General features: G+C 44.1%; 1 protein-coding gene across 1 annotated transcript in view; it reads right to left on the bottom strand.

Annotated features, from left to right (window-relative positions):
• The window catches only part of TBC1D22B (TBC1 domain family member 22B), a 66377-nt gene that overhangs the window by 36362 nt on the left and 14474 nt on the right, over nt 1-15541 (bottom strand). The window contains exons 4-8 of the mRNA XM_028478850.2: nt 8677-8984; nt 6212-6391; nt 5594-5664; nt 4057-4185; nt 2735-2800 (exon numbers count right to left, since the gene is read on the bottom strand). Coding sequence (XP_028334651.1) covers nt 2735-2800; nt 4057-4185; nt 5594-5664; nt 6212-6391; nt 8677-8984 — 754 coding nt within the window. The remainder of the gene's footprint in view (nt 1-2734; nt 2801-4056; nt 4186-5593; nt 5665-6211; nt 6392-8676; nt 8985-15541) is intronic.

Here is a 15541-nt window from a genome sequence, read left to right as displayed (position 1 = left end):
CCCAAAAAAAAAAAAAAAAAAAAAAAAAAAAAAAAGAAAAACTGGAAAGTCTACAGTTTGAATTTCTTTCTCTGTAGGCAGGTTCCACTACTAGGAGAAGCCTTTTAAATAAACTACTTTTCCTGTCTCCAAATTTAAAGTAACCATGCACAGGTAAGAGAGAAGAATCTGAACATCTTCAAGTTAAAATGAGGAATAAGCAGGGCTGAGCCATGGGAAACTGAACGGGAGACACAAAGGGACCCTGGGCGGTTTTTAGCTTCCTTTGAGCTGACTCTTACAGGTAAAATAATGGTGTCACCCTCAAAATCTTCTTTATGCTAGTGGTAAGTTATGAGGGATCCCATCAGTAGACACATCTATATTTAAACAGAATTATGAGTATGATCTAAAGTCAAACAAATTATTTTGAGCATTTTTTATCACATTTTCTCTATTATGAGGATGAGTGAAAATATAATTCAAAGAACACTTACATCCAGTAACCTAGCTACTATGAAGCTGCAAAGGAAATCCCTAATCTTGAGGAGTTTATATCAGTTCTCACTGCTTGGTCAAAAGATTAACAGTCCCACTGAAACCTTTCATGTGCTTTGCCAACTTGTTAGGTCTCAACATATCACTACTAATTTGACTTCTGGGTAGGTATCCGAAAGAATTTAAAACAGGGACTCAGATCTTTGCACACCCACGTTCACAGCAGCATTACTCACAATACCCCAAAGGTGGAAGCAACTCAAGTGTCCACTGAAAGACGGCAGATCAAAAATATGTCTTATACACATGTAATGGAATATCATTCAGTCTTAAAAAGGAAGGAAGCGGACTTCCCTGGCGGTCCAGTGGTTAAGACTCTGGCTTCCGATGCAGGGGGCGCAGGTTCGATCCCTGGTCGGGGAACTAGGATCCCGCGTGCCGCGCGGTGCGGCCAAGAAAATAAATAAATAAAAATAAAAAGGAAGGAAATTCTGACACATGCTACAACATGGATGAACCTTGAAGATATTATGCTAAGTGAAACAAGCCAGTCACAAAAGGACAAATACTGTATGATCCCACTTATTTGAGGTACCTGGAATAGTCAAAAAAAAAAAAAAAAAAAAAAAAAAGAAAAACTGGAAAGTCTACAGTTTGAATTTCTTTCTCTGTAGGCAGGTTCCACTACTAGGAGAAGCCTTTTAAATAAACTACTTTTCCTGTCTCCAAATTTAAAGTAACCATGCACAGGTAAGAGAGAAGAATCTGAACATCTTCAAGTTAAAATGAGGAATAAGCAGGGCTGAGCCATGGGAAACTGAACGGGAGACACAAAGGGACCCTGGGCGGTTTTTAGCTTCCTTTGAGCTGACTCTTACAGGTAAAATAATGGTGTCACCCTCAAAATCTTCTTTATGCTAGTGGTAAGTTATGAGGGATCCCATCAGTAGACACATCTATATTTAAACAGAATTATGAGTATGATCTAAAGTCAAACAAATTATTTTGAGCATTTTTTATCACATTTTCTCTATTATGAGGATGAGTGAAAATATAATTCAAAGAACACTTACATCCAGTAACCTAGCTACTATGAAGCTGCAAAGGAAATCCCTAATCTTGAGGAGTTTATATCAGTTCTCACTGCTTGGTCAAAAGATTAACAGTCCCACTGAAACCTTTCATGTGCTTTGCCAACTTGTTAGGTCTCAACATATCACTACTAATTTGACTTCTGGGTAGGTATCCGAAAGAATTTAAAACAGGGACTCAGATCTTTGCACACCCACGTTCACAGCAGCATTACTCACAATACCCCAAAGGTGGAAGCAACTCAAGTGTCCACTGAAAGACGGCAGATCAAAAATATGTCTTATACACATGTAATGGAATATCATTCAGTCTTAAAAAGGAAGGAAGCGGACTTCCCTGGCGGTCCAGTGGTTAAGACTCTGGCTTCCGATGCAGGGGGCGCAGGTTCGATCCCTGGTCGGGGAACTAGGATCCCGCGTGCCGCGCGGTGCGGCCAAGAAAATAAATAAATAAAAATAAAAAGGAAGGAAATTCTGACACATGCTACAACATGGATGAACCTTGAAGATATTATGCTAAGTGAAACAAGCCAGTCACAAAAGGACAAATACTGTATGATCCCACTTATTTGAGGTACCTGGAATAGTCAAATTGATAGACACAGAAAGTAGAATGGCAGTTGCTGGGGGATGGAAAGTTATTGTTTCATGCGTACAGAGCTTCAGTTTGGGAAGACGAAAAAAAGTGTAGAGATGGACTGTGGTGATGGTTGAACAACAATCTGAATGTACTTAATGTCACTGAACTGTACACTTAAAAATGGTTAAAATGGTAAATTTTGTTACGTATGTTTACTACACACACACACACACACACACACACACACACACATCACTACCAGCTAGATAAAGCAGAGCAAACACGGGACTAGGAATTCTAGGGTGTAGTTTCTGTCTTCATTCTGTCACCAGGTAGACTCAAGATGCTGGGCAAGTCCCTTAGCCTCTCAAAGTGCTACTCAGCCCACAGGTTTGTTATGAGGATCGAATGAGAATGCATAAGAAAGCGCTCTGAAAGGACCAAAGCTCCATATGTGAACACAAGGTACTATCACGATTAACCATAAACCTGCCTATGCCTGGAGGGAGGGCTAAGCACACATCCACGCAGATGGTGCCACAGAAGGAATGGGGGGGGCACTGAGAATGTTGAGCACTTCCCTCACCTCCTGCACAAGCGGTTGCTGGAACAATGGAATGAGAGGATTCGTCCTTGGAATGTCGATGTGAATCTGAAAAAGAGAAGCCGTATCCAAAAACACAAATGCCAGTTTGTTCTTTTGAGAAGTTATTTTCTTAGGAACCGGAAATCAAGGGAGTAAGAGTGACAGCACAATTTATCTTTAGAAAGAATTGACTGACATACAAAAATAGTCTAGTTAAGCCTACCTACCTGTGCATCTGGAATACATTCCCATGACAGCAATAGCTTTTTGAACACTGAGGAAACCTTCCCAAATAAACCACTTACACCAAACAGCAATAGGCTTCACAACTTAAGAGAATCACCCACTTTTTTTCCTATTGTCTGGAATCTGTTTTACTCTGGGCTGGTACTTATTTAACAGGTATGATCAAAATGTGTACGCCTCTTTCAGATTCTTACTCAACAGTTCCCAAGAAGTAAAAAAGCTCTGAAAGCTGCAAAAACATGCCAGCATAGAGAATTAGAGGGAGCTAGCCTTTAATAACTGGCCCTGAACGTTCTGACTTCTGTTACCAAAGAAGTCATGATGACTGGTTTTGGCTTCGGGATTTCCCAACGTCTAACAATCCTAAGGACTGTGTCAATAGCCACAGAGGCTACTTCAATTCTTGGAGCTTGTTGTAGACAGTTGCCTCCCCCAGTATTTTCCCCTCTGCAACCACGAGACTCCCCTTCACACCCTCCACCTTTCCGCAGGCTGTGGGGACCACTATGCGCAATGATAGAACACTCCCTGCTAAGGCTGCTGATGGCTACGGCTCCTGCAGACAGACAAACATGGTTGCGAAAGGGGCACTGCAGCTGCCAGAAGGACACACTGATGTTACAGTCCAGAGGGATGGACCACAGAGTGAACTCATCTTTCAGCTTGTGTCCCATAACCCTTACTACTCTCTGTGCGGTCTGTGGACCAGCAGCAGGTGGCATCACCTGGGAGCTCATTAGAAGTGAAGGTCTCACCCCAGACCTCCCGAATTAGAATCTGCATTTTACCATAATCCCTAGATGGGATTTTATCATAATCCTAGGTGATGTGTATGCACATTAAAATCAGAGAAGCACTGCCACTGACCAGGACCCCCCAGAATCTATCTATTTTAAATGGCTAAGATAAGAGCTACTGAATTAGAAAGAGGGGAAGCAGTTCTGGGAATAAATTTAATTCCTAACCAGCACACTGTAGCCTGAAGACTTGGAAAACTCGCACCCCAAGAGCACTTCCAGGAGCCACACCTCAAGATTATGACTAGAGAGCAAAAGGGCAGCAGGCTATGACTGTACCTGTCTGTAGGTATCCTGGTGATGTTCCTCATTTCGAGAGTCATAATACTGTTCAATGAAGCCAAAATACTCCTCCCGCTTCCGCTGCAAGGTCAACTTCCTCCTCTCGGTGTTTGCTGGGAGATAGCCCTGTAGACAGGACTGCTAGTCAGATGGGGACAGGCACGGGTTGGATGAATCCTTAATTTTTATTTTAGCCTGAGCAGTGGCTTGGAAACTATCAAAGGAACCGAAAGAAAGCTGCCAAGACACGAGCATAAATCCCATCTTGGTTCTGGCCACCCAGTGTTTGCCCTCTCCTCATTCAATGAGTTGCATATGTGGGCAGATGAAACACGGCCAACCAGGGTTATTTACCCCTGCAGCCCCTGCACTGCGCTAGGAGCGGGTACTGCTGGAGCACTGCGGAGCTCCGGAGCTGGCACAGTAGGGAAGCGAATGTAGGTCAGTGGGAGGGAACTGGACCCAAGTTAGGACCTCCTGGGGCTGCGTGTGCAAGAGGCAAACCTTCCCAGGGTCACAGGGAGGTGGCCGCCTCTGTGGCATCTCTCAGTGGTGTGCCCCGTGAGTCGGTGCCGGTTACACATTCTTTTCTACGGTAACATTCAGAATTACCAGCTTAGGAACCTGAATGGAATCTGCGACACAGCAGCTGCAACGTCCAGACACAGAACTGCTGGCAGCAGCCCCCCTCCTGGCCCCAGCTCCAGGCCAACTTACATTCTTATCCCTGGTCTAGATCCCACTCTCAATTCTTACATCTCCTGTTCCCCTTCCATTCTCACCACATCTACTTCTAATAGCATTCAAACTTAGAAGAAGCAGGGGCAATGATTACACGGCTGCAAGACTGGGGGTAGGGGCAGTCAGGAGAGAGCCGTCCTCTTGCAGGCAGCTAAGGGATACATTCCACAGCGAGCAAGCAAGCAAGCGCCTGGAGAGCAGGGGCTGTGCCGTCTTCACTTCCATATATCCTCACAGCACCTGGCACCATGCCAGGCAAACAGCAGGCCCTCAATAAATCCTTATAGGATTTACTGAACGAATGAATGAATTTTACAGGCTCAGGAAATCAAAGTGTTCCTATCACAGTGACAGGCACAGTGCTCCGTTACTTAGTGAAAGTGGGACTAGTGCAGGCTTCTGAGGGAGGCCCGTTTATCAACACTTCACAGTTGCAAAGTGGGTTTCAAACACCTTGGTTATTCCTACTGAAAAAGGAGGGAAGCCCAGGGAATGTGGGAGCCTGTTCAAACAAGTGCTGGCTCACCCAGCCTCACTGTATTCTTCCTCCTCGGTGCTGAGAAGGCAAGATCAGGACTATAGGCACAAACGTGTGCTCTTCTACACGTGTGGGAATAAACTCTCAAGAATGTGTTTCTTTATGCAAAGAAATAGGACTACGGTCCCACAGGTCTGCCACGTCCGGAAGGACTAGAGAAGTCTACGGAGCAAGACTTATGTGACCAGACTAACCTCAGCAGGTAAGAAGGGCTGTGTGAGGCTCACGCTTCTCTACACAGTGGGTAGAACTCACCGACAGGAGTCTCCAGGTTACAGGCCGAACCTCCCTGGGAACCCCTGGCCAGCTACACTTCCTCAGTTCATCTGCAAATAGATAAAGGCTTTGTTGGATTTAGCCCTTCCCACAGATGCCCTAAGACAAGCCTCAGCCAGCGCTGCCTGGTGCCTCCCACCGTTCCAGCAGGACGATTGCCATCGCCACCGCCACCACTGCCGCTGCCACGACCGCCACCAGCTACTGACAAGCACAGGGGAAAAGCCCAAGACACAGCCCTGAGCAGCAAAGTGCCAAGGTCACGGCTCTGCAGCAGTGATCCAGTCAGCTCAGAGATTAGAGTTAGAGGGGAAGGGAAAGGCCAGTAGGTGTGGATTTCAGTAAGAATCACCTGGAGGTAGGGGAGACCAAAGCCAGAATAGCTACAGGCCACAGAATCCAGTCCCACCTAATTTAGTCCCTAATTCCTAGTAACACATTTCTGACTTAATACCTGCATGTCACTTCAATGGGCACCAGATCAGGAGATGCTGGAAAAGTAAAAGAAGGAAGAATAAAGAGCAATAGCTTCCAGGTCTCTGAGAATTCCAGTCACCAAGAGGTCCTAGCTTTTGCCCAGGGCTCACAGGGACTCACCTAAGTCGGTGTTGTGGCTGGAGAGAAGCTGACGGAATTTTTCTAGGCGGGTTTTCTCCCGGACAGTCATCGGGGGCGCCCCAGAAGCGTTCTGGTCCGAGATCCGGGCAACAAGGGGGATGATGGGTCGGAGAGGGAGTGACTGCTGTTTGTGGAGTGGGTTCCTCAGGCATGTATCACCTAAGATAATTTGAAAGAGAAAGAGAACAAGCCGTGTGAAGAGCACAGATTCTGAGAAACCTTAAACCTGACTGTTGAGCACTGGTCTCCTCCACCAGAGCCGTGGCTTCACGGTTTGTGCGCTGCCTGAAATGTGCTCGGTGTGGAGCAGCCAGGGGATTGGAAACCCAGCTGCGCTCCATTCAGCCGCCCAGGGGAAGGGCTGCATTTTTATCATACGTACCAAGGCACCTTATGTGCAAACAGAGACTCCAGCTGCGGTAGCAAATTTGACAACTTTTTTTTGTGACTTCAGAGGAAAATCAATTGTTTTCTTTCTGCCCCAACCTGGAACTTTTCTTGGTGCCTAATAGCAAGTTTTGGGGGCAACGCAGTCAAAGGCAGTGTTTGCCTTCCTTTTCCACGTCACAGGGCACAGAGAGAATGACACTGTAAAGCACACCGCAATGAAAGGAGGTGGCTGCTCTCCCGAAGCCCCAGCCCTAGCCAGCTGCCCCAAGGGCTGAGAGGGTCAATACCTCTGGCACAACTCTCACCTGTTCTTGGCCCACTAGTTGTGCCCTGCACACGGGTGAGAGGCTCTGGCCTAAGGCAGGCTCCTCTGTGCTCCCATATTTCTCACCAGCCAATCACATTTCTCTAATTGAAATAACAGGAACACAGACTCAAGCTGAACTCTGCGTCCAGTTCCAGTTACTTCTAAACTAGATGGTAGGTAGGAGAAATGAGCAGTATAGGACTAATGTTTATTGAACGCTTATTAAGGCACTGTGCTGGTCACAGTTACATATGACCTCTCATTTGATCCTTACAACATACGGTAGGAATTTATCACTATTTTAGAGATTAGGAAACTGTAGCTCAGAGAGGTTACGCAATTTGCAAGAGAGAGCTGAGATACCACCTTAGGTCTGCCTGACTCCAAAACCCTTATTTATTTTACTACCCCAAATGAAACTCAGTTTTAAATTCTGACTGTCCTTTCATGACTGTTTCATATTCTTTACATATTAGGGCCTTAAAAAGCAGTAGTCACAACAAGAATAAAACAGTGAATACTCATCAACCAGCATGACAAGAAGGTTTACAGAAACAACTGCCACGGAGTACTAGGCTCGGATGCCTAGTGTAACACGGGGCCTAGAAAACGCAGACCACACGCTGCAGAGCTCAGACCAGTGTGCACTTTCGGAAGCACTGACTGACAGACAGATGCTCCCAGGAGGGAACCTCATAACAGGAATGCTCTGGGCAGTCCTGGCTGCACAAGGACAGCTCATTAGGGATTGTGGTGGGGCCTTCCCTCACACTGGGACCCTGTGGAGACCCTCAATCACGTGTGAAGACACTTTCCACAGCCTGCAGCTGTGGCCACCCGGTCAATGGACACTGAATGCCTGTCCTGGGCACGTCATTGAAGGTTCGAGCTGGGGCCTGAATCAGCAACGGAAAGTGACTCTGGAATGATTTTAAAGGCCTTTCAGCCTAATTTCCTGACCACAACCTTAGTCTGAAACTGTAAAAGAAGTTCTCTTCAAACATGAGCCAGGACACGCGCCAGGGCTCTGACATTCTACTTCCTTTTCATCCTTTACCAGTCAGCGGTTTTAACTTTCACTAGCTTGAGGGCACTTCCCCCTCCAGCTCAACCCTTCAGGGCAACATTAAATACAGCAATGGATACTTAAAAGAGTACACCGGGCATCCCCAAACATCTGATATAACCACCATCATCTCAACCAGTTACTGCTGCCAGTTTCCTGAAAAGAAGGGGTATCTCCTCCCGCCCCACCCAACCTGGTGGGCAGGGAGCCGCGACACAGGGACTCCGTACCTCAGGAACAGGAAAAAGACAACCTATGCTAGTGGCTGTTCCCCACAGCTGAGGAGGTCAACCAACAGTGCCAAACATTTGTGAAATTCAGCCACTAACAACCGTAACTACATATAGTCAAGTGTCTTCAACCTGACCAGGCCTAAAGCAGTGTGAAGCAACCAAACCACAGAAGTTTTGGACCCCACCACAGGTAAAGGAAGAAGAGAGTGGCAGGCAACACTCAGGTGTCAGGAAGTGAAACCCCGGGTCCCAGGGCCAGCCAGCCATCCAGGTGGGAGGTGCAAGTACAGCTCAGGACCAGGTAGGCTCACTGATGTCCCTCAGGCTTGAGCTCGCCTATTTATCATCCAGTGGAAGATCTGAGGGAGGCCCTAAAAAAAACTGTTTTTATTTAAAATGCACTCTGCTGAAGAGGCTGGGCCTAAGGAGGGGAGCTGGACAGACTTACTGGAATTTCTGGACAGCTGGGCGTCACTGCTGGACTTTATGACCTTGTAGCTGGCAGGAACATCGGATGTCGTTGACTGGGACCGTTCTGGTTTCACCCTCAGCTTGCTATGGTTTTCTAACACTTGGGCAGCAGTTGCCAAAGCAACTTTTGAGTTCAGAGTTTGGAAAGAAGGGGAGGAAAAGTCCTCTTCCTCATCATCGCCAATGTCCCAAGCATCACTGGTGTTCTGGGCAAACTCATGAAAACTGGAGGCCTTCTTATTCTTCAGAGGAACCGTGCTGACTTTTGACCGTTCTTTAATGAAGCTTTAAGAAAGGAGACACCGTTACGAAGGAATGGTCTGACACATCTGACCATCTTCACTTGCTTAATATAATATTAACAGTATTATAAACTATCTCATGCACAATCATTACCTTCTTCAAACAAAAAATATCCATTTCCATTCCTCATCTGATGCATCCAGACCACCCCTATGCTGCAGAGCCAGACGAAACAAGGACAGCAACGCTCTCCAAATATTCCATGTGCTCCTCTATACTTTCCAGCCCCCCCCGCACTTAGGTGACGCTATTTGACTAGTTCTGGCCAACGGGCTAAGGAGAGAAATGAGGCAGTCCCTTCGGAGCCAAAGTATAAAAGAACAGGTGTGAGTTCTCTATAAGCTTTCTTCTATCATGACAACTCCAATGGTGGCGCTCCCCTCAGCCTGGATAACAGAGTGACTACGTGGAACAGAGCCTGCCCTCCACACCCACCTGACTCTACTTTGGACAGGTGGTGTGAGTGAGAAATCAGCCTTTGTTGTGTCAATCCACTGAGATTTCAGAGTTAATCTGTTATGACAACATAACCTGAACTATTTTTTAAAGCAGGACATCAACTACTGGTAGAACAAGAGACAATTTTAGGTAGCCCACATGTATTATGAAATGCTGAGTTCCAAAATGAACAAGTTGTTCCCTCTTTATTCTGTTAAAGTCCTGCTGCCCTTGAGGAGAGATCTGAGTTTGCTGCCACTCTGTCTTTACGACTATTTTTTAACAAAGTGAGGGCAGTCTCAGGATCAACATTTTGTAAGAACAGAATCTGGCTTAGAATTTAATTAATAAGATTGTTTTGTGTTTCACTGAATTTATTTTTAAGGTTACTTTCTGTTTTTGGCAGATGATACTGGTTTTCCACTTAGGAAACTAATAAGGTTTATTTTAAAAATAAATCTAACTGAGTACATACGAGTTTATTTTTTCAAATGTATTTAATAAATAATAGTGTAGAATACAGCAAAAAAATCGTGGAGACAGTACATGACTGAATAATAGAAATAAAGTGCACAATAAATGTAATGCGCTTGAATCACCCCCAAACCATCTCCCCACGCTGCCCCCCAGTCCATGGAAAGACTGTCTTCCATGAAACCAGTCCCTGGTGCCAAAAAGGCTGGGGACCGCTGATGTAGACCTGTTCTACTTTCCTGCACTTTTCCTCTTCTTTTTTTTTTTTGGCTGCACCATGCGGCTTGTGGGATCTTAGTTCCCTGACCAGGGATCGAGCCCGTGCCCCCTGCAGTGGAAGTGTGGAGTCTTAACCTCTGGACCGCCAGGGAAATCCCCCTGAACTTTTCCTCTCTGTGAACCCCTTAAGGTCTGGGGGCCCATATTCTGGTTCCAGGGGCTAGGCAGTTGGGACATTTCTAATTCAGTCTTAATTAGCATCCCTGAGGACTGGAATGCGAGGGGTAAAAACATCATTAAAATGCCTCACTGTTTCCCTCAGCAAGGCAGGGCAACTCTAGACTAAAAACAAGGCTCTGCTGGAAGAGCTGAATTCCCCCATTTCTGAGAGATGCTTCTTTCCTTTGGGTAGAGGTGGGTGGTCTAATACCCATCCCATCTCCCTAGATAAGTCCAATAGTTATTCTGAAAGATAATTGTTCCTAACACTGATAAATACAGACTCATGACTCATACAGCTCAACGGAAAGTCCCTATTATTAACACCAAAAAAGATCCAAAAAAGATATCACTGAGGCATATTTTCAAACACTAGTCTCGCACAGAGTAAAGGAAAATATATCACTCTATCACTCAGGATGCAGGAGATAACATAAGATTACAAGAAGTAACAGTTCAAACGTGAAGGAAACAAGATACCATCCTCCACCCACTAAATCAGTAAAGATTTAAAGATGCATCCTCTTTGGTGCTAACTAAGGTGTTGTGAGACCAGCTCTCTAATACTGCAGGTGGGGGTGTATGTTGTACCACCTTCTGGAAAACAATCTGGCAACATACACACCATGAGCCTGAAAATGATTCATAATTTCTGACCATAAGAAAATAATCAGAGACTCAAACAAAGGTGATCTAAAACAGTTTATAATGGTATTATTTATTTTGGTTAAACACTGCAAACAACATAAACATCTAGAAATTGCAAATGATGAAATATATTATGTTTCAGCCACCAGATGGAATGCTATACTGCTTATCGAAAATCACATCTTGAAGGCTATTTAATAACACTAGAAAATGATCTCAAGAAAGTGAAAATGGAACCAAAATTATATATTTTTTATGATCTCTATATTTCTTAGAAAGTATATGCACAGAAAAGACCAGGAATAAAATGCATCAAAATGTTAACATTGCTTATCTCTGGGCTATGGAATTATAGGTGATAAATTTAATTTTTATACTTCTCTGAATTATTCATGTTTTCTACAATGAGCATATTATTTTTATTAATCACTGGAAAAGGTTGTTTTGTTGGCTTTTGTCAATCCCCAAAGTAAGAGTACTGAATGAACAATCAAAAATGAACCGTGCCCCCGTCCGGGAAGATCCCACATGCCGTGGAGCGGCTGGGCCCGTGAGCCATGGCCGCTGAGCCTGTGCGTCCGGAGCCTGCGCTCCGCAACGGGAGAGGCCACAACAGTGAGAGGCCCGCATACCGAAAAAAAAAAAAAAAAAAAATGAACAAGAGCCCAAATCAAAGAAAACAAAACTGAGGCAATGCAACGCAAAAATCTGCATGTCAAAAATCCATGAGCCAGTAAAGCAATTATACCCCAATAAAGATGTTTTTTTAAAAAAAAGCATCTGGAAATATTAAAAAAAAAAAAAAATCCATGAGCCAGAGGCAAATTACTTCTCTGCAGACCTCTTGAAGCTGTATGTTCTGGATTCATCACTATGCTTCTCCTCTGTGAAAGGGGATCCAGGATCCACAACCTGCAGTACTCACCTCAGTGGGTTCACTGTCAAGAACAAACAGGCGGATGTGTAAGAAAGATGTGCCATCAAAAAAATGCTGCACAGGAGTATGTGGCTATTGTTATTGTTTTCCTCCTTAGAGACCACGTGTACCTCAAGATTGCACACTACGATTCCAATGGAGTGATATAGAGTACTTTGGATGCCAAGGTTATTTTTTTTTTCCCTTGGTTGATGTTTCTTAAATACCCTCTGGATGTCTTAAGAATTCTTTAAATAAACCATGAATCAAGAAGCTGAATTTTAACTCAGGTCAAAGAATTGACTAGACGCTATTAGTCTAACATTGGGTGAAGCATATGCACACCCTGGAGTGGATCAAAACGCTGCACCTTGGGGCTTCCCTGGTGGCACAGTGGTTAAGGATCTGCCTGCCAGTGCAGGGGACATGGGTTCAAGCCCTGGTCCGGGAAGATCCCACACGCCGCGGAGCAACTAAGCCTGCGAGCCACAACTACTGAGCCTGCGCTCTGGAGTCCGTGCTCCGCAGCAAGAGAAGCCACGGCAATGAGAAGCCCATGCACCGCAACGAAGAGTAGCCCCCCTCGTTGCAACTGGAGAAAGTCCGTGCGCAGCAACAAAGACCCAATGCAGTCAAAAATAATAATAAATTTAAAAAACAAACAAACAAACAAAAAATACCACACCAAGAGATGGGCCATGGTGAGTGTCAGTAAAATATTAATCCAAGTAATTCTAGCTGGGGGTGCCTCTGGCTTATAGACTGCCTAATTTTAACATGGTCCCAACTAATCTATAACTAACCTGAGGCACAATAATGCCACAGTGTGGCTGGAAGTTTAACCAAAATTACTTAAACAGCACTATATCAAAGTTACAACCAACCTGGCCTCGCATAGACACCTTCACCATACCTCCTTACATCTGTATGCCAAATTATAGTTTGTTTGTTATATGGGTTAGGAAACAAAAGATCAATCATTCTGTGATTTGATTAATACTATGTTGTTTTACTGAGACGGCTGTTCACTTAATAGAAATACAACACAAATTTATTTAGAAAAATAACGTTTGACACTGGTAAGGGGTGTGAAGCAAGTGGGAAATATGCTAAATCCAGACATATCAATGACTAGTGTGGTTGCACATGAACTAGATTTATAACTCAGAACTAGGATATCAATTCAGAAAACAATAAATTTAGAAGTTTATCATACCATCAAGTGGCCAATGGGGCTGCTCTGCGGTAAGACTAGTTTTATCTGAGCTATAAAAATTACTGCAGGCAATATTATCACTAATGGTAATAATGTGGCAAATGGAAGTCAATATACACAGACGGGTAATGACTTGCTGTGCTCGTGCAGTTTAGATGATTGGAGACCCAATGTAAAGGCTTCTGCTGTGATGAGGATTAACCACACAGTAATTAATGGTAGCCAGAAGTGGAATGGTAATCAGGTAGCGGAGAAAGTAATAAAAATGTCCCAACAAAGGTACTCAAATAAGGGCAATAAATGTTTTATAGTAACAATCTGGAATTGTAAAATGGTCCAGTGCAGACCTAGATGTTGTCCCAGATTGTAGAGTGGTAATACCAAACCACCACATGCACGAAAAAGGGATGCAATTTATTCAGTGACAATTATATTCCTCCCAAATTGCAGAGCTAAATAACTACTTCTACTGAAAGTATGAATGCAACTCTGCTGAATGACCAGTGGAAACATTCATGGTTTTATATCATTAATAGGTGGGAAAAAGGAACTTCCCTGGTGGTCCAGTGGTTAACACTCCGTGCTTCCACTGCAGGGGGTGTGGGTTTGATCCCTGGTCGGGGAACTAAGATCCTGCATGCTGCGGCGGAGCCAAAAAATGAACATAAAAATAAATTAAAAATAAAATAAAAATAGGTGGGAAAAACAAGAGTATATAAAGTTTGCCTTGGCAGTTTGGGATATGGTGATATTCCTCAAGACCTGCCCTAAATACAGAATCAGGGAAAACTCAGTTGATGACAGATGCAGAGTAGGTATGGTGACTCTGACCCAAACATAAAATAGGATAGTACATCCCACTGCCTTATGTACAGGTGGATGGCAGATTTTACGTTAGCCATGTGTTTATCAAAGGCCATTATAAATTATGCTGTAATGGATCTATTACCAATCAACAAATCCTGGCTGCGAACAGAACTGGCTACAAGGAACAGAATACTCAACTATGACGCTTAAGTTGTAAAGACCATGATGTCAGGGCACTGAGCTGGTGTCTCTGCAATTCTCTTGTCTTTCCCTCAGGGTACAAGTTAACTGTTACAGTTCTTTGCATCTCATTTTCTTTTTTTTTTTTTTTTAATTAATTTATTTATTTTTGGCTGCGTTTGGTTTTCGTTGCTGTGCGTGGCCTTTCTCTAGTTGTGGCGAGCAGGGGCTACTCTTCGTTGCAGCGTGCGGGCTTCTCATTGTGGTGGCTTCTCTTGTTGAGAAGCATGGGCTCTAGGCGCACGGGCTTCAGTAGTTGTGGCACATGGGCTCAGCAGTTGTGGCATGCAGGCTCAGCAGTGTGGCTCGTGGGCTCTAGAGTGCAGGCTCAGTAGTTGTGGCGCACGGGCTTAGTTGCTCCGCGGCATGTGGGATCTTCCCAGACCAGGGCTCAAACCTGTGTCCCCTGCATTGGCAGGCGGATTCTTAATCACTGTGCCACCAGGGAAGTCCCTCGCATCTCATTTTCACACTACCACATTGAAAAGCAGGAAATGTGAGTGGAGGCAAAACGCAGCTTTCTTCACAAAATGATCTCTCTCTGGTCAAAAAAAAGAAAATCCTTCCAAGAACTCTCCTTCAGGAGACTTTCTTTTACATCTCATTGGCCAGAACCAATGAGATGAGCCCATCATAGACCAGTCACTGGTTATTACCAAGGAATTATTATAAAAGGCTTAAACTAACCCAGATACCTACTCTAAGTACACTGTCACCTGCTCAAGAACTGAATAGAACTGTGGTTCCTGAGCAAGGACGAAGCAGGTGCAGGGAAGACTGTTGGGAAGGTAATTAACAGTGCCTGTTACACTGGCCAACAGACCAGAGAGTCCACGGATGGTAAAACAAGGAAATAAAATTCATTACACTTAATGAAAATATCACAAAAATACCACAGAAAACGTTTCCCCTTAAGAAGATCTAATACAAGGTACATACTAAGAAACGTTAAAGAAAAACCCATTGTCTAAGTAAATGCAGGGACTTCATTCCTTCATTCCATAAATATTTACTCAGTGCCTACTATGTGCAACCTGCTGGTCTAGGTGCTAAGGGTACAGTGGTGAACAGAGAGCTTACACTCTAGCAGTTCCTGATATAAAAATTGTGCATTTTACAGAAATGAACAGCAGTCATGCCTCTATAGTAATTCAGAAGACTGTACCTTCTACACATTGGCCAAATTGCAAAAAGAATGAGTTGGTAGAATTACAGAAAGTTCACCACACATTAAGTTATTAAAAGAATATTAAAATATTGATAATGCATATTTGATAAGGTATTTTTCTAGGTATTCAAAATATTTAAATGTACATTATCTTTACTTCCCCGTTGACTATGAAGAAAGAAAGGGTAGATATT

The sequence above is a fragment of the Physeter macrocephalus genome, chromosome 18 (genome assembly GCF_002837175.3).
Source record: "Physeter macrocephalus isolate SW-GA chromosome 18, ASM283717v5, whole genome shotgun sequence".
NCBI classification, from domain to species: Eukaryota; Metazoa; Chordata; class Mammalia; order Artiodactyla; family Physeteridae; genus Physeter; species Physeter macrocephalus.
Note: the sequence above shows the minus strand (reverse complement) of the source record. Positions and strands in the feature narration are given on the sequence as shown.